This window comes from Bombina bombina, chromosome 2, assembly GCF_027579735.1.
Source record: "Bombina bombina isolate aBomBom1 chromosome 2, aBomBom1.pri, whole genome shotgun sequence".
In the NCBI taxonomy this organism is placed as follows: Eukaryota; Metazoa; Chordata; class Amphibia; order Anura; family Bombinatoridae; genus Bombina; species Bombina bombina.
This window is the reverse complement of record NC_069500.1, coordinates 1,143,826,848-1,143,846,772: the sequence shown is the minus strand read 5'-3', so window position 1 is coordinate 1,143,846,772 and position 19,925 is coordinate 1,143,826,848. Positions and strand designations below refer to the sequence as shown.

The following is a 19,925-nucleotide window of genomic DNA, read 5'->3' as shown; positions in this document are numbered from 1 at the left end:
GACTTAGTTTTGAAATACATACCAACAAGCCTAAATCCTGCATTTAACCAGATCTAATGGTATGAGTACCACAGCTTATGGTCCCACCAAGACCATATAGAGTACAGCATTTTCAAAATCCATAAGTACAGCTGACAGATGGGAAAATTTGTACACTATATTTGAAGTGGTACTCTTGGTTGGGGAAAATGGGGAAAAAAACAAACAAACATATGTCAACCTTTTAAAGGTACTTTCTTTCATGTAATTAGCAAGAGTCCATGAGCTAGTGACGTATGGGATATACATTCCTACCAGGAGGGGCAAAGTTTCCCAAACCTCAAAATGCCTACAAATACACCCCTCACCACACCCACAATTCAGTTTTACAAACTTTGCCTCCGATGGAGGTGGTGAAGTAAGTTTGTGCTAGATTCTACGTTGATATGCGCTCCGCAGCAAGTTGGAGCCCGGTTTTCCTCTCAGCGTGCAGTGAATGTCAGAGGGATGTGAGGAGAGTATTGCCTATTTGAATGCAGTGATCTCCTTCTTCGGGGTCTATTTCATAGGTTCTCTGTTATCGGTCGTAGAGATTCATCTCTTACCTCCCTTTTCAGATCGACGATATACTCTTATATATACCATTACCTCTGCTGATTCTCGTTTCAGTACTGGTTTGGCTTTCTACAAACATGTAGATGAGTGTCCTGGGGTAAGTAAATCTTATTTTCTGTGACACTCTAAGCTATGGTTGGGCGCTTTGTTTATAAAGTTCTAAATATATGTATTCAAACATTTATTTGCCTTGACTCAGAATGTTCAACTTTCCTTATTTTCAGACAGTCAGTTTCATATTTGGGATAATGCATTTGATTTAATCATTTTTTCTTACCTTCAAAAATTTGACTCTTCCCTGTGGGCTGTTAGGCTCGCGGGGGCTGAAAATGCTTCATTTTATTGCGTCATTCTTGGCGCTGACTTTTTTGGCGCAAAAAAAAAAAATTCGTTTCAGTTTCCGGCGTCATACGTGTCGCCGGAAGTTGCGTCATTTTTTGACGTTATTTTGCGCCAAAAGTGTCGGCGTTCCGGATGTGGCGTCATTTTGGCGCCAAAAAGCATTTAGGCGCCAAATATTGTGGGCGTCTTATTGGCGCGAAAAATATGGGCGTCGCTTTTGTCTCCACATTATTTAAGTCTCATTTTTCATTGCTTCTGGTTACTAGAAGCTTGTTCTTTGGCATTTTTTCCCATTCCTGAAACTGTCATTTAAGGAATTTGATCAACTTTGCTTTATATATATGTTGTTTTTTCTCTTACATATTGCAAGATGTCTCACGTTGCATCTGAGTCAGAAGATACTACAGGAAAATCGCTGTCTAGTGCTGAATCTACCAAAGCTAAGTGTATCTGCTGTAAACTTTTGGTAGCTATTTCTCCAGCTGTTGTTTGTATTGATTGTCATGACAAACTTGTTAAAGCAGATAATATTTCCTTTAGTAAAGTACCATTGCCTGTTGCAGTTCCTTCAACATCTAAGGTGCAGAATGTTCCTGATAATATAAGAGATTTTGTTTCTGAATCCATAAAGAAGGCTATGTCTGTTATTTCTCCTTCTAGTAAACGTAAAAAATCTTTTAAAACTTCTCTCCCTACAGATGAATTTTTAAATGAACATCATCATTCTGATTCTGATGACTCTTCTGGTTCAGAGGATTCTGTCTCAGAGGTTGATGCTGATAAATCTTCATATTTATTTAAAATGGAATTTATTCGTTCTTTACTTAAAGAAGTACTAATTGCTTTAGAAATAGAGGATTCTGGTCCTCTTGATACTAATTCTAAACGTTTGGATAAGGTATTTAAAGCTCCTGTGGTTATTCCAGAAGTTTTTCCTGTTCCTAATGCTATTTCTGCAGTAATTTCCAAAGAATGGGATAAATTGGGTAATTCATTTACTCCTTCTAAACGTTTTAAGCAATTATATCCTGTGCCGTCTGACAGATTAGAATTTTGGGACAAAATCCCTAAAGTTGATGGGGCTATTTCTACCCTTGCTAAACGTACTACTATTCCTACGTCAGATGGTACTTCGTTTAAGGATCCTTTAGATAGGAAAATTGAATCCTTTCTAAGAAAAGCTTATCTGTGTTCAGGTAATCTTCTTAGACCTGCTATATCTTTGGCTGATGTTGCTGCAGCTTCAACTTTCTGGTTGGAAACTTTAGAGCAACAAGTAACACATCATGATTCTCATGATATTATTATTCTTCTACAGCATGCTAATAATTTTATCTGTGATGCCATTTTTGATATTATCAGAGTTGATGTCAGGTTTATGTCTCTAGCTATTTTAGCTAGAAGAGCTTTATGGCTTAAAACTTGGAATGCTGATATGGCTTCTAAATCAACTTTACTTTCCATTTCTTTCCAGGGTAACAAATTATTTGGTTCTCAGTTGGATTCCATTATTTCAACTGTTACTGGTGGGAAAGGAACTTTTTTACCACAGGATAAAAAATCTAAAGGTAAAAGTAGGGCTAATAATCGTTTTCGTTCCTTTCGTTTCAACAAAGAACAAAAGCCTGATCCTTCATCCTCAGGAGCAGTTTCAGTTTGGAAACCATCTCCAGTCTGGAATAAATCCAAACCAGCTAGAAGGGCAAAGCCTGCTTCTAAGTCCACATGAAGGTGCGGCCCTCATTCCAGCTCAGCTGGTAGGCGGCAGGTTACGTTTTTTCAAGGAAATTTGGATCAATTCTGTTCACAATCTTTGGATTCAGAGCATTGTTTCAGAAGGGTACAGAATTGGTTTCAAGATGAGACCTCCTGCAAAGAGATTTTTTCTTTCCCGTGTCCCAGTAAATCCAGTAAAAGCTCAAGCATTTCTGAAATGTGTTTCAGATCTAGAGTTGACTGGAGTAATTATGCCAGTTCCAGTTCCGGAACAGGGGATGGGGTTTTATTCAAATCTCTTCATTGTACCAAAGAAGGAGAATTCCTTCAGACCAGTTCTGGATCTAAAAATATTGAATCGTTATGTAAGAATACCAACGTTCAAGATGGTAACTGTAAGGACTATCTTGCCTTTTGTTCAGCAAGGGAATTATATGTCCACAATAGATTTACAGGATGCATATCTGCATATTCCGATTCATCCAGATCATTATCAGTTCCTGAGATTCTCTTTTCTGGACAAGCATTACCAGTTTGTGGCTCTGCCGTTTGGCCTAGCTACAGCTCCAAGAATTTTTACAAAGGTTCTCGGTGCCCTTCTGTCTGTAATCAGAGAACAGGGTATTGTGGTATTTCCTTATTTGGACGATATCTTGGTACTTGCTCAGTCTTTACATTTAGCAGAATCTCATACGAATCGACTTGTGTTGTTTCTTCAAGATCATGGTTGGAGGATCAATTTACCAAAAAGTTCTTTGATTCCTCAGACAAGGGTAACCTTTCTGGGTTTCCAGATGGATTCAGTGTCCATGACTCTGTCTTTAACAGACAAGAGACGTCTAAAATTGATTGCAGCTTGTCGAAACCTTCAGTCACAATCATTCCCTTCGGTAGCCTTATGCATGGAAATTCTAGGTCTTATGACTGCTGCATCGGACGCGATCCCCTTTGCTCGTTTTCACATGCGACCTCTTCAGCTCTGTATGCTGAAGCAATGGTGCAAGGATTACACGAAGATATCTCAATTAATATCTTTAAAACCGATTGTTCGACACTCTCTAACATGGTGGACAGATCACCATCGTTTAATTCAGGGGGCTTATTTTGTGCTTCCGACCTGGACTGTAATTTCAACAGATGCAAGTCTCACAGGTTGGGGAGCTGTGTGGGGATCTCTGACGGCACAAGGAGTTTGGGAATCTCAGGAGGTGAGATTACCGATCAATATTTTGGAACTCCGTGCAATTTTCAGAGCTCTTCAGTTTTGGCCTCTTCTGAAGAGAGAATCGTTCATTTGTTTTCAGACAGACAATGTCACAACTGTGGCATACATCAATCATCAAGGAGGGACTCACAGTCCTCTGGCTATGAAGGAAGTATCTCGAATTTTGGTTTGGGCGGAATCCAGCTCCTGTCTAATCTCTGCGGTTCATATCCCAGGTATAGACAATTGGGAAGCGGATTATCTCAGTCGCCAAACGTTGCATCCCAGAGGTATTTCTTCAGATTGTTCAAATGTGGGAACTTCCAGAAATAGATCTGATGGCGTCCCATCTAAACAAGAAACTTCCCAGGTATCTGTCCAGATCCCGGGATCCTCAGGCGGAGGCAGTGGATGCATTATCACTTCCTTGGAAGTATCATCCTGCCTATATCTTTCCGCCTCTAGTTCTTCTTCCAAGAGTAATCTCCAAGATTCTGAAGGAATGCTCGTTTGTTCTGCTGGTAGCTCCGGCATGGCCTCACAGGTTTTGGTATGCGGATCTTGTCCGGATGGCCTCTTGCCAACCGTGGACTCTTCCGTTAAGACCAGACCTTCTGTCACAAGGTCCTTTTTTCCATCAGGATCTGAAATCCTTAAATTTAAAGGTATGGAGATTGAACGATTGATTCTTGGTCAAAGAGGTTTCTCTGACTCTGTGATTAATACTATGTTACAGGCTCGTAAATCTGTATCTCGAGAGATATATTATAGAGTCTGGAAGACTTATATTTCTTGGTGTCTTTCTCATCATTTTTCTTGGCATTCTTTTAGAATACCGAGAATTTTACAGTTTCTTCTGGATGGTTTAGATAAGGGTTTGTCTGCAAGTTCTTTGAAAGGACAAATCTCTGCTCTTTCTGTTCTTTTTCACAGAAAGATTGCTATTCTTCCTGATATTCATTGTTTTGTACAAGCTTTGGTTCGTATAAAACCTGTTATTAAGTCAATTTCTCCTCCTTGGAGTTTGAATTTGGTTCTGGGAGCTCTTCAAGCTCCTCCGTTTGAACCTATGCATTCATTGGATATTAAATTACTTTCTTGGAAAGTTTTGTTCCTTTTGGCCATCTCTTCTGCCAGAAGAGTTTCTGAATTATCTGCTCTTTCTTGTGAGTCTCCTTTTCTGATTTTTCATCAGGATAAGGCGGTGTTGCGAACTTCTTTTGAATTTTTACCTAAAGTTGTGAATTCCAACAACATTAGTAGAGAAATTGTGGTTCCTTCATTATGTCCTAATCCTAAGAATTCTAAGGAGAAATCGTTGCATTCTTTGGATGTTGTTAGAGCTTTGAAATATTATGTTGAAGCTACGAAATCTTTCCGTAAGACTTCTAGTTTATTTGTTATCTTTTCCGGTTCTAGAAAAGGCCAGAAAGCTTCTGCCATTTCTTTGGCATCTTGGTTGAAATCTTTAATTCATCTTGCCTATGTTGAGTCGGGTAAAACTCCGCCTCAGAGAATTACAGCTCATTCTACTAGGTCAGTTTCTACTTCCTGGGCGTTTAGGAATGAAGCTTCGGTTGACCAGATTTGCAAAGCAGCAACTTGGTCTTCTTTGCATACTTTTACTAAATTCTACCATTTTGATGTATTTTCTTCTTCTGAAGCAGTTTTTGGTAGAAAAGTACTTTAGGCAGCGGTTTCAGTTTGAATCTTCTGCTTATGTTTTTCGTTAAACTTTATTTTTGGGTGTGGATTATTTTCAGCAGGAATTGGCTGTCTTTATTTTATCCCTCCCTCTCTAGTGACTCTTGTGTGGAAAGATCCACATCTTGGGTAGTCATTATCCCATACGTCACTAGCTCATGGACTCTTGCTAATTACATGAAAGAAAACATAATTTATGTAAGAACTTACCTGATAAATTCATTTCTTTCATATTAGCAAGAGTCCATGAGGCCCGCCCTTTTTTTGTGGTGGTTATGATTTTGTATAAAGCACAATTATTCCAATTGTTTATTTTATATGCTTTCGCACTTTTTTATCACCCCACTTCTTGGCTATTCGTTAAACTGAATTGTGGGTGTGGTGAGGGGTGTATTTGTAGGCATTTTGAGGTTTGGGAAACTTTGCCCCTCCTGGTAGGAATGTATATCCCATACGTCACTAGCTCATGGACTCTTGCTAATATGAAAGAAATTAATTTATCAGGTAAGTTCTTACATAAATTATGTTTTTCTTCATCTAGCCATCTACCCAGCTCATTAATGTACAATTTTGAATTCACAGAATTATTTTTGTTTGCACATTTACAAATATAATTCTTTAAAAAGTGATCTCTTAATTTCTGCATTTTTTTTTATCATGCATGTCACACACTGTTGATTTAGGGGATGCAAGGTGCATAAATGTTTCCTCCTGTGAGTGTTTCTGTGGGTGTATGTGTTTATGTCTTTGTGCTTTGGTTTGTGTCTCTATGTGTAAGTAATTTTTTTTCTGTGGGTCTCTCTGTGAGGGTGGGTGTTACCGTGTGTATGTCTTTGTGCATTTTCTGTGGATGTCTGTGAGGGTGTGTGCATATGTCTTTGAGCTTTTTCTATGGGTGTTTCTGTGAGGGTGTTTGTGTGTATGTATGTATGTATGTCTGTGTTTTCTGTGGGTGTCTCTGTGAGGGTGTGTGTATGTCTTTGGGTGTTTTCTGTGGATGTCTCAGTGAGGGTGTGTGTATGTATGTCTTTCTGTGTTTTTCATGTGGTTGTCTCTGTGTGTGTGTGTGTGTGTATGTCTTTGTGTGTTTTCTGAGGCTGTCTCTGTCGGTGTTTCCTTGGGTGTATGTGCAAGTTTGAGTTTGTGTGTGTGTGTCCATTGTCTGTTCCTTTATAGGACATTTTGACCTTACTACTAATTATTCACATCTTTCTACAGACTTTGAGACTAACAAGACCTTTCCGGAAGTAACCACTCCACCATTTAACCTTTAAATTATTGTTTAGGCAGTTCAGGGCCCTTCCTTTCAGCCACTGCATGCTGTTGTCATAATTTAGTTGTCATCTTCCTTTACAAAAAGATAATCAGAACTCCATATTTTGTTTTCTAAATCTCCTTTTTTTTACAAAACTGTAGTTTACCTCATTACTTGTCAGGTCAATGTAAACAAGTGCTAAGTGTCTGTTTGGGTTTCTGTGTCTGAGTGTGTTTCTTTGCGTGTCTGCTAGAGTGTCTATATGTGAATCCTTATGTGTGAGTGTGTTTGTGTGTTTCAGTGTATGTTACTACCTTTACAACATTTCCAAGTTTAAATAGACAATTAAGAATAAAGTGCATATACATTTTAGTCACTTGGTCAAAAATTGCACATGTCAAAGGAGGGGGGGGGGGGGGCCCTGATCAATGGTTGAGTCAGGGGCCCCAAAATTTCTAGTGGCGGCCCTGGTGATAATAAACTGCAAGTTAGCACAGCACCCCTCATAACGCACAACTCGTAATCTTAATTAGTTAAACCACTTATTAATTCTGCCTATGTCCAACAAAATATTTATGCGGGTTATCTTCCAGTTAAGATAGGGATTTGAAGATTTACAAGTGGGTTAATTTGGGAGAGATTAGGAGGAGAGTTCCCCCCCCACTTTTTTTTCCTTATGTGTGTGTTTTTCTTTTTTTTTTGCATTAATGGATGAGATTAATCCAATTTACATGATATAACGGAATATGTTAATTGCAGATATGTATCTGGGTTTGTGCTTATACACAAGTAATACAATAAGCCATGTTCAGTATTATTAAGTTTTTTTTACTAACGTATTAGCACCCAAGCAATATATGGGTATGGAATGTTGTATATTAATATACTTTAAGTGTTACATATGCTTAATGTGAACTCAATTATTATGGAATAATGTGTCTGAATTTGGTTGTTTCTTTTTCTTTTTTTATGGTAAATGAAAATTAATAAAAATGATATAAAAAAAAGGAAAGTTTCCCTCTGTGAAAAGCACAACTGGGCTAAAAGAGGCTGCTCCTGGGTGGTAACTCGCCATAGAACAAGCTACTGAGCTGTTGTTCATTCCTTGTAGAGTGCTTCTCTCTTTGTATGCATTTGTATTATGACCCTGGGGAGGTCTCCCTAAGGGTGATTAGAGAAACCATATGTGGACTTCTTGTCCATTGTGCTTAGAGGAATATGGCTGTAGCTCACTGATGAGGCCTACAGAAGGATGAAACGATCATCTGGGGTTGTCATGTTCCTTGTTCAGATGAGAATTGCCTGGTATTTCGGGGGTTGGACTAACCTTACTTGGCGGGATCAGACTGATATACTTCAGGAAAGCTTTCCTCTCTGAAAAGCACAACTGGGCTAAAAGAGGCTGCTCCTGAATGGTAACTCACCATAGAACAAGCTACTGAGCTGTTGTTAGTTCCTGGTAGAGTGTTCTCTCTTTGAATGCATGAAGTCAGACTGTTAATTTGTATTATTGCACAAGAAATAAATAAGAGGTTGTAACTTAATCTTTATTTAAATCGTAGCTCAATTCAATACCTTTTACTATAATCTCCATGTAAGGAGAGGAATATCAAATATGAGGTCTGGACAGGGGGCAGCATACAAATGGCAAAAAGGCTATGTTGAAAGAAAAAAGGTGAAATCATTCCTTATAAGTCTAGTTAAGCGATGTTCAAGAACTAACTCTCGACTAGATTACAAGTTATGGGGTTATGGCTGCTTGCTAATTTTGTGTACGTTATTTTCATCGCTCATCTTTCATAGTGCTGCTATTACAGGTTTGAAAAAACAGAGCTTGCACGGGCGATATGGTGGCATTGAGCTCCATGCCTCACCCAAATACAAGCACTGCTTTTAAGTGCTCGTGCACCATTTCCCCATAGACATCAATGGGGAGAGACGGCCAAAAAAAAGCCTAATACCTGCGATCGCGGAAACAAAAGCTCAGTAATGCAGCCCCATTGATGTCTATGGGGAAAGAAAAAGTTACGCTTAAACCTAACACCCTAACATAAAAACCACGTCTAAACACCCCTAATCTGTTGCCCCCAACATCGCCGCAACCTACATAATGTTATTAACCCCTAATCTGCCGCCCTTTACATCGCCGCCACCTAAATAAAACTATTAACCCCTAATCTGCTGCCCCTAACATTGCTGCCACCTACATTACAGTTATTAAACCCTAATCTGCCGCCCCCAATGTCGCCGCCACTATACTAAAGTTATTAACCCCTAAACCTCTGGCCTCCAACGTCACTAACACTAAATAAATATATTAACCATTAAACCTAACCCTAAGCATAACCCTAACCCTAATGTAACCCTAACCCTAACACCCCCTAACTTAAATATTATTAAAATAAATCTAAATAAAACTTACAATTATTACCTAAATAATTCCTATTTAAAACTAAATACATACTTACCTGTGAAATAAAACCTAAGATAACTACAAAATAACTAATAGTTATATTGTAGCTAGCTTAGGTTTTATTTTTATTTCACAGGTAAGTTTGTATTTATTTTAACTAGGTAGACTAATTAGTACAGTTATTAACTAAAAATAAATACAAACTTACCTGTAAAATAAAAAAACCTGCCTTACACTAAAAGCTAACATTACAATAAAATAAAATAAATTAAATTATTAAAATACAATTATCTAAATTACAAAAAGAAATAAACACTAAATTACACAAAATAAAAAACAAAATTATCAAAAATAAAAACGAATAGCCCTATCAAAAGAAAAAAGCCCCCCCAAAAATAAAAAAAACCCTAGCCTACACTTAAAAGGGCCTTTTGCGGGACATTGCCCCAAAGAAATCAACTCTTTTACCTGTAAAAAAAAAAATACAAACAACCCCCAACAGTAAAACCCACCACCCACACAACCAAACCCCAAATCTAAATAAACCTAAGCTAACCATTGCCCTGAAAAGGACATTTGGATGGGCATTGCCCTTAAAAGGGCATTTAGCTCTTTTACATTGCCCAAACCCTAAGCTAAAAATAAAACCCACCCAATAAACCCTTAAAAAAACCTAACACTAACCCCCAACGATCCACTTACAGTTTTCAAAGACCGGACATCCATCCTCATCCAGGCGGCAGAAGCCTTCATCCAAGCGGGCTGAAGTCCTCATCGAAGCCAGCAGAAGTCTTCATCCAAGCAGGCAGAAGTCCTCATTGAAGCCAGCAGAAGTCTTCATCCAAGCTTGCAGAAGTCTTCATCCAGACGGCATCTTCTATCTTCATCCGGTGCTGAGCGGGTCCATCTTCAAGAAATCCGGCGTGGAGCATCTTCTTCTTCCAATCGTCACTGGAAAATGAAGTTCCCTTTAAGTGACGTCATCTAAGATGGCGTCCCTTACATTCCGATTGGCTGATAGAATTTTATCAGCCAATAGGAATTAAAGGGGAAAAATCCTATTGGCGGATCCAATCAGCCAATAGGATTACGCTCACATTCTATTGGCTGATTGGAATAGCCAATAGAATGCAGGCTCAATCCTATTGGCTGATTGGATCAGGCAATAGGATTAAAGCTCAATCCTATTGGCTGATTGGATCAGCCAATATGATTTTTTCCCCTTTAATTCCTATTGGCTGATAGAATTCTATCAGCCAATCGGAATGTAAGGCTGTACCGCTCCCTTTTTGGCCTCCCCACAAAACTCGTAATACCGGCGCTATGGAAGTCCCATTGAAAAAGGACTTTTTTAAAAGTGCGGTACTGACATTGCGTGATGGCCAAAAAGGTGTGCGGTACACCTATTCTAACAAGACTTGTAATAGCAGCGTTAGGGAAAAAGCATCGTTATGGGCCATAACGATGCTTTTTGAGTCATAACGCAAAACTCGTAATCTAGCTGTCTATTCTTTGAGTATGTATACGTTATCAACAGTCCCCATATGTCTAGGTATTCCTCCCCGTTTTCTTATAGCACTGACAAAAGAATGGCCACTTCATTGTAAAATTTTATTTTATTCATAATAATTGAAAAAGTTGGAACCTCATTTTTGAAATGAGAATGTAAGAGGGTGTGGGGGAGATGGGGATTTGTTTTTCTAACATAGTGCTCACTAAATTTAAAGTTTCAAGACAAATCTTCTGGACTTGAGTACAGGTCTACCATGTAGATGTGGGTGCCCCTCTCCCTCAGCCACAAAAACAAATTTTACACACTGTTTTTAGGTGCACTACTCCACTGTCTTCCCCTCCGCTAAAGCACATTCTTTCAGTGCCAGTGATGTCACATAGGATGTAAATGGGTTCTATTAAGCACGTGTGTCCTCTTTCATTTGTATATTTGTGTATGAGATTGTAATTAGATAGCAGCATTCATGTGGTCCTGGTGCATTAAAAAAAAAATCAAAAGCAGACAAGTTATTTCAATATTTACATGCAGATTACTGATTTAGCCAGTATTTAATTGTTCTTTAAGAAAGAATAATCAAATAATCCAAGCAATTTAAGACACTTCAAGAGGTTACTGGGAAGCTGGCTATAGATATAATTTCATAACATTTATGTGATTAGCAAAGCTGTAGGTTGACAGCATTATGGTTAGTTTAGTTAACAGAAAATGTTATAAAAAATTAAATGTAATTCTCTGTTTTATTTACTTTTTTTAATTAAATGTATTTTCTTTTCAGAACTGGAATTGAAACTTGGCAATGAAATTGAGCAAAAATATAAATATTTGTGGAACACTGTGTTGCAGTTAGTTCCACAACATATGGGTTTACTATCCACTGACCATCGGACAACTTCAACACCATTCCTGTCAAAAGAATCAACGGTGGATGGTAAATCTACAGATACTATAACATTTTATACTCATTGACATATGATGTATAGAAATCACAGTTAAAACATGCTGACAGTAGAGCTTCATTGTTACAAAACTTAAATATACATTTTTAACTGAATTGAATTACTGTATTTCTTTTTTACACTGTAAATAGTCATCTAACCAATCACTGTATGTTTTCTGTTGTCAAGCAAAAAATACAGAAATACCATCTGCTGGTCTAATACCGATAGAGTCAGAAGTTGTTGAAGAGTATGCTGGAGACATTATTAAAGAACTACCATTTTTAAGCAGGTAGGTTTATTTATACGTTTCTTTGTTTGGTTTTACAAAAAAGAAAGCAAATAACTTGTAGCGTTAGAAGTAATTAATATGAAAAGATGAGTAACAAAACTGCTGGGAGTTGTGTCAGGTTACACCATGTTGCATTTAGAAGGGGGAAACAATACAAAACAATGCAATTATAAATTTTATACAATTAATTATTTATTGATAGGATTTTTTAGTTGGCATAAAAGGTTATGCAGGTGTGTCTTACCAATCACAGCAAACAAAGCCATTGGCCTCTAGTTATCAAGCCGTCAACCGCAAATACACTGGAATTCCGCAGTGTATTTGTGGCAAGGCTGATTCGCCATAGTTATCAAGCCCTACTGCCCGGCAAAAGTAGAATATAGTGACGTAACCTACGATCCGCCGGACTCAGTCCAACACAGATCGATGGTTACATCACTACAGATGTTCCGAATGCAAGTTCGGCACAATCTGACTACTTTTGGTAGTTATCAAACTACTAGCAGGTATGCTCTGCACTATTCCGGCCCAGCGTACCTGGATTTCAATTCGCCACCCTGGAGGCGGCGGATCCCATAGGAATCAATGGGAGTCTGACCATAGCGAAAGCTCATGTTCGCTGCTGCCCGATATCCCATTGATTCCTATGGGAAACATCTGCACCAAACACCCTAACATGTACCCCGAGTCTAAACACCCCTAATCTGTCCCCCCTACACCGCCGCCACCTACTTTATACTTATTAACCTCTAAACCGCCGCTCCCAGACCCCGCCGCAACATACATTATACATATTAACCCCTAATCTGCCGCCCCCTACACTGCCGCAACTAAATAAAGTTATTCCTCCCTAAACCGTCGCTCCTGGACCCCGCTGCAACTATAATAAATATGTTAACCCCTAAAACGTCGCTCCCGGACCCCACTGCCACCTACATAATACCTATTAACCCATATCCTGCCCCCCTATACCGCAGCGACCTATAATACATTTATTAACCCATATCCTGCCCCCCCTATACCACCGCAACCTATAATACATTTATTAACCCATATCCTGCCCCCCCTATACCGCCGCGACCTATAATACATTTATTAACCCCTATCCTGCCCCCCCTACACCGCCGCCACTATAATAAAATTATTAACCCCTAAACCTAAGTCTAACACTAACCCTAACACCCCCCTAACTTAAATATTAATTAAATAAATCTAAATAATATTACTCTTATTAATTAAATTAATCCTATTTAAAACTAAATACTTACCTATAAAATAAACCCTAATATAGCTACAATATAACTAATAATTACATTGTAACTATTTTAGTATTTATTTTTATTTTGCAGGCAAGTTTGTATTTTTTTTAACTAGGTACAATAGCTATTAAATAGTTATTAACTATTTTATAGCTACCTAGTTAAAATAAAGACAAATTTACCTGTAAAATAAAAACTAACCTAAGTTACAATTACACCTAACACTACACTATCATTAACTAGATTATTCCAATTTAAAACTAAATACTTACCTGTAAAATAAACCCTAAGATAGCTACAATGTAATTAATAATTAATATTTATTTTACAGGCAACTTTGTATTTATTTTAACTAGGTACAATAGTTATTAAATAGTTATTAACTATTTAATAACTACCTAGCTAAAAGAAATACAAAATTACCTGTAAAATAAATCCTAACCTAAGTTACAATTAAACCTAGCACTACACTATCATTAAATTATTTAAATAAATTAGCTACCAATACCTACAATAAATTCAATTAAATAAACTAAACTAAATTACAAAAAACAAACAAACACTTAATTACAGAAAATCAAAAAATATTACAAGAAGTTTAAACTAATTACACCTAATCTAAGCCCCCTAATAATAAAAAAAAAATAATAATAATAAAAGTCCCTACCCTATTCTACATTACCAAGTAACCAGCTCTTTTACTAGCCCTTAAAAGGGCTTTTTGCGGGGCATTGCCCCAAAGTAATCAGCTCTTTTGCCTGTAAAAAAAATACAACCCCCCCAACATTAAAACCCACCACCCACATACCCCTACTCTAACCCACCCAAAGCCCCCTTAAATAAACCTATTGCTAACCCCCTGAAGATCTCCCTACCTTGAGTCGTCTTCACCCAGCCGGGCCGAAGTCTTCATCCGATGGGGCAGAAGAGGACATCTAGACTGGCAGAAGTCTTCATACTATCCGGGCAGAAGAGGACATCCGGACCGGCATCTTCATCCAAGCGGCATCTTCTATCTTCATCCATCCGACGAGAAGCGGCTCCATCTTCAAGACCTCCAGCGCGGAACATCCTTCCTGCACGACGACTACCCGACGAATAGCTGGTCCTTTAAATTACGTCATCCAAGATGGCGTCCCTCGAATTCCGATTGGCTGATAGGATTCTATCAGTCAATCGGAATTATGGTAGGAAAAATCTGATTGGCTGATGCTATCAGCCAATCAGATTGAAGTTCAATCCGATTGGCTCATTGGATCAGCCAATCGTATTGAACTTCAATGTGATTGGCTGATTCCGATCCTATCAGCCAATCGGAATTCGAGGGACGCCATCTTGGATGACGTCATTTAAAGGACCAGCCATTCGTCGGGTAGTCGTCGTGCAGGAAGGATGTTCCGCGCCGGAGGTCTTGAAGATGGAGCTGCTCCTCGTCGGATGGATGAAGATAGAAGATGCCGCTTGGATGAAGATGTCTGCCGTTCCGGATGTCCTCTTCTGCCCGGATAGGATGAAGACTTCTGCCGGTCTGGATGTCCTCTTCTGCCCCATCGAATGAAGACTTTGGCCCGGCTGGGTGAAGACGACTCAAGGTAGGGAGATCTTCAGGGGGTTAGCGATAGATTTATTTAAGGGGGGTTTGGGTGGGTTAGAGTAGGGGTATGTGGGTGGTGTGTTTTAATGTTGGGGGGGTTGTATTTTTTTTACAGTCAAAAGAGCTGATTACTTTGGGGCAATGCCCCTCAAAAAGCCCTTTTAAGGGCTGGTAAATGAGCTGGTTACTTGGTATTGTAGAATAGGGTAGGGACTTTTATTATTATTATTTTTTTAATTTTATTAGGGGGCTTAGATTAGGTGTAATTAGTTTAAACTTCTTGTAATATTTTTTTATTTTCTGTAATTTAGTGTTTTTTTTTTGTAATTTAGTTTAGTTTATTTAATTGTATTTAATTGTAGGTATTGGTAGCTAATTTATTTAAAAATTTAAGGGGGTGTAGTGTTAGGTTTACTTGTAACTTAGGTTAGGATTTATTTTACAGGTAATTTTGTATTTCTTTTAGCTAGGTAGTTATTAAATAGTTAATAACTATTTAATAACTATTGTACCTAGTTAAAATATATACAAACTTGCCTGTAAAATAAAAATAAATCCTAAAATAGTTACAATGTAATTATTAGTTATATTGCAGCTATATTAGGGTTTATTTTATAGGTAAGTATTTAGTTTTAAATAGGATTAATTTAGTTAATAAGAGTAATATTATTTGGATTTATTTAATTAATATTTAAGTTAAGGGGGTGTTAGGGTTAGTGTTAGACTAAGGTTTAGGGGTTAATAATTTTATTATAGTGGCGGCGGTGTAGGGGGGGCAGGATAGAGGTTAATAAATTTATTATAGGTGGCGGCGGTATAGGGGGGGCAGGATAGGGGTTAATAGGTATTATGTAGGTGGCGGCGGGGTCCGGGAGCGGCAGTTTAGGGGTTAACATATTTATTATAGTTGCGGCGGGGTCTAGGAGCGGCGGTTTAGGGGTTAACATATTTATTATAGTTGCGGCGGGGTCCGGGAGCGGCGGTTTAGGGGTGTTAAACAATTTATTTAGTTGCGCCGGGGTCCGGGATTGGCAGGATAGGGGTTCATAAGTTTATGTAGGTGGCATCAGATTAGGGGTTAATAGGTATAATTTAGGTGGCGGCGGGGTCCGGAAGCAGCGGTTTAAGGGTTAATATATTTATTTGAGTTGTGGCGGGGTCTAGGAGCTGCGGTTTAGGGGTTAATAACTTTATTTAGTTGTGGCGGGCTCCGGGGGCGCCGGTATAGGGGGTAGAACAGTATAGTATAGTGTGAGTGCTTAGTGACAGGGGTATCAATAAAGCTGTAAAAAAGCCGAAGAGCAGCGAGATTGATGATTGATAACTATCACAGTCCGCTGCTCATTGCCCCGTACTTGGAGCGCGGCTTTTTGACAGATTTATTGATAACTTTGGCGAGCGTATTCAGGTTCGCGTTGGCGATGTGAGGTGAGCTTAGGCAAGCATATTGGGCCGGCGAATGCAGGTAACTATGGAGCTTCATAACTAGAGGCCATTGAATGATACTCCAGTGCAAGTAGCCAAACCTGGATCACTATTACTCGTCACTGTTCACAGAGGCCATTTAATATGTAGTCTATTAGAGGAAGCTGTGATTATACTCCCTCCAAGCATATTTTAATAAGCAAATAGAGTAAAAAATCAAATTATTATGAAAGACATTAAAGGGTCAGTAAAGTCAAACTTAAATGTTCATGATTGACATTAGACAGGGGTCATTAATTGTGACCCTCCAGAGGTTTTAGACCTATATTTCCCATGATGCTCAGTCAGCCAAAACCTCTGGAGGTCTACAATTGATGACCACTGAGAACATGCAATTTAAAGCAACTTTCCAATTTACTTATATTATCAATTTTGCTTAGTACCCTTGGCATCCTTTGTTAAAGAGTAATCATAGGTGAGCTAAGTAGTGTGCATGCATCCTTAGCAATCTGGCAGCAGTGTTTGCAACAATGTTTATAGCAATATTATACATAGTTGCCAACTTTGTTGCAGTAGAGTGTCTGTATCATTATATGGTAGCAGTATTTGTAAAAAGTGTATTTATAAGGAGCGCCTTACTTACACCCTGTTAGCTGTTTAATAGAATAATCTCACAAATATTCTGAAACTGAGGATAAAGGGAAAATATAAACAGCGCTTCACCTATATATAGATATAGGATAGCTAGGGATGTTTATCAATGGGTCAATAAATTAAATGAAATGAATGTAAATATATATGAGTAAAATATCTTAATATTTAATTATCAAATCAATACATACATATGCACACTGTATATTAGTATATATAAAAACAATCAAGATAAAATCAGAATAAAAAACATTCATAGATGAATCATTCGTAGGGAGAAAATTATAAATAACTTTCTAGGTAGACACACAGAGGAGAGGACGTCTCCACCTCCTCAAACAATAAAAAATCTTCAAAGAGCAATGTGCTATACTTGAGAATAGTAGCGTTCCACCTTTATTTAATTGCAAGTCACTTCTTTGCAGTATACTTTACAATGTTGCAAAAAACCATCAAAGAGCAGTGTGCTATGTTTGAGATTAATGGCACTCCACCTTTACTAAGTTGCAAGTCTCTTTTTAGTTGCAGTGTACTTTACAATGTTGCAATGTGTATTGCTCGCTCCTTGGTGTTTTGGCCCACCTTTTATCTTAATATAGCTTAGCATTCAAGGAGGTCAAATTTGTTTATCTAAAAATTTCTGCATTCATATGCGTAAGAATAGTTCATGTGCTTGAAATGAAAGTTAGTAGTTGTTTTAAACAGTTTCTGGTGGCAAGCAAGTAGAAGGGTAGCTCCAAGAAACACTTTAATCGTGGTTCCATGTACAAAATAGTTGCATTTGGAATATATACACTCTCAGTACTGTAAAGTTCAGTGCAGGATAGGTAATTACAGGCAGGTATACTTTACCGGTCACCCTTTGTTTGCGATCTCCAGCGTGGATATTGTGGCGTCCTTTTGGCCCTGTATCGACCTGTCGGATAACGCTCTCACCTCTGACCTTGATATAGTGATGTCAGCAATTTTCATCCGCAACGGGTATTGCCACTATGGTCTCTCCAGGTGTCCACTTCGCTGTAGGTGTGCCGGTAGCCTGCTTGTATGCTTCTTTCTTTAGATGCCAATAGTGATCATCCGGATTCTGTGTCTCAGAACTCTGCGCAGAGTATCAGATAAATTGTAGCCTGCTCGGCTGGTAGCTAATCCGGGTTCTTTCTTTTACTAGCTCCTTCGAGGATATGTCTACGCGTTTCACCGTAGTGTAGGCTTTATCAACACTGATCTTTCGAGGAGCTGTTTGTCAGGTTTAAATACCCCGCCTTTCATTTTCATTGGTTAGCGGTTTTCTTCGTTGCATGAGTGTGTATAGGGAGTCGTGATTATTCACAGTGTATCTTATTTTGTTTTTTGTTTTTTTGCTACATATCGTCATTCCTTCTTCTCTTTTTTCAGATGGAGTGCATATTTAAGTTGTACTTAAGCATACAGATATTTAACAAATTTGTAGATGGAGCGTGATGTTAATAGGTGGAAATACAGTCAAATTGTAAATTCATTTGTGTGAGTTGGATACTCATATATTTCATAGTTGATCTCATTTACTAGAATATTATAAATATTAGAAATAGTAAACATCAAATTAAGAAAAAATAGTAAAAATCAAATAAGGAGAAATTAAAAATTGGAATCAGTATATGGTATAAATTATAACAGAGTGGATGACTATATAATAAGATCACGTTTTCTTGATCAGCTATATATTATTTTTGATTTCACGATTATATTGGGGATCTAGTATATTTCCACTATTTGCTTATATTAAACTAGACAAGGACAACCATATATATATATATAGACACATCAAGCTTACATACAGCTTGACAGGAGTATCTGTATATATACATAGTCATTTCTCATACTCTTATAGTTATTTTAAAGATTTTCATTCTACCATAAACAGATGTACATCTAATTTGGAATCAAAAGTGTTAAGGTTTACTAGTTATATTGTTATCATTGATCAGTCTTGATAAAGCCTACACTACGGTGAAACGCGTAGACGTATCCTCGAAGGAGCTAGTAAAAGAAAGAACCCGGATTAGCTACCAGCCGAGCAGGCTACAATTTATCTGATACTCTGCGCAGAGTTCTGAGACACAGAATCCGGATGATCACTATTGGCATCTAAAGAAAGAAGCATACAAGCAGGCTACCGGCACACCTACAGCGAAGTGGACACCTGGAGAGATCATAGTGGCAATACCCGTTGCGGATGAAAATTGCTGACATCACTATTTCAAGGTCAGAGGTGAGAGCGTTATCCGACAGGTCGATACAGGGCCAAAAGGACGCCACAATATCCACGCTGGAGATCGCAAACAAAGGGTGACCGGTAAAGTATACCTGCCTGTAATTACCTATCCTGCACTGAACTTTACAGTACTGAGAGTGTATATATTCCAAATGCAACTATTTTGTACACGGAACCACGATTAAAGTGTTTCTTGGAGCTACCCTTCTGCTTGCTTGCCACCAGAAACTGTTTAAAACAACTACTAACTTTCATTTCAAGCACATGAACTATTCTTACACATATGAATGCAGAAATTTTTAGATAAACAAATTTGACCTCCTTGAATGCTAAGCTATATTAAGATAAAAGGTGGGCCAAAACACCAAGGAGCGAGCAATACACATTGCAACATTGTAAAGTACACTGCAACTAAAAAGAGACTTGCAACTTAGTAAAGGTGGAGTGCCATTAATCTCAAACATAGCACACTGCTCTTTGATGGTTTTTTGCAACATTGTAAAGTATACTGCAAAGAAGTGACTTGCAATTAAATAAAGGTGGAACGCTACTATTCTCAAGTATAGCACATTGCTCTTTGAAGATTTTTTATTGTTTGAGGAGGTGGAGACGTCCTCTCCTCTGTGTGTCTACCTAGAAAGTTATTTATAATTTTCTCCCTACGAATGATTCATCTATGAATGTTTTTTATTCTGATTTTATCTTGATTGTTTTTATATATACTAATATACAGTGTGCATATGTATGTATTGATTTGATAATTAAATATTAAGA

General features: G+C 38.0%; 1 protein-coding gene across 1 annotated transcript in view; it reads left to right on the top strand.

Moving 5' to 3' along the window:
* LOC128647450 (probable ATP-dependent RNA helicase DDX60) overlaps nt 1-19,925 on the top strand; it is a 728,313-nt gene that overhangs the window by 101,506 nt on the left and 606,882 nt on the right. Inside the window, exons 8-9 of the mRNA XM_053700236.1 lie at nt 11,517-11,669; nt 11,866-11,968. Of these exons, the coding sequence (XP_053556211.1) occupies nt 11,517-11,669; nt 11,866-11,968 (256 nt within the window). The remainder of the gene's footprint in view (nt 1-11,516; nt 11,670-11,865; nt 11,969-19,925) is intronic.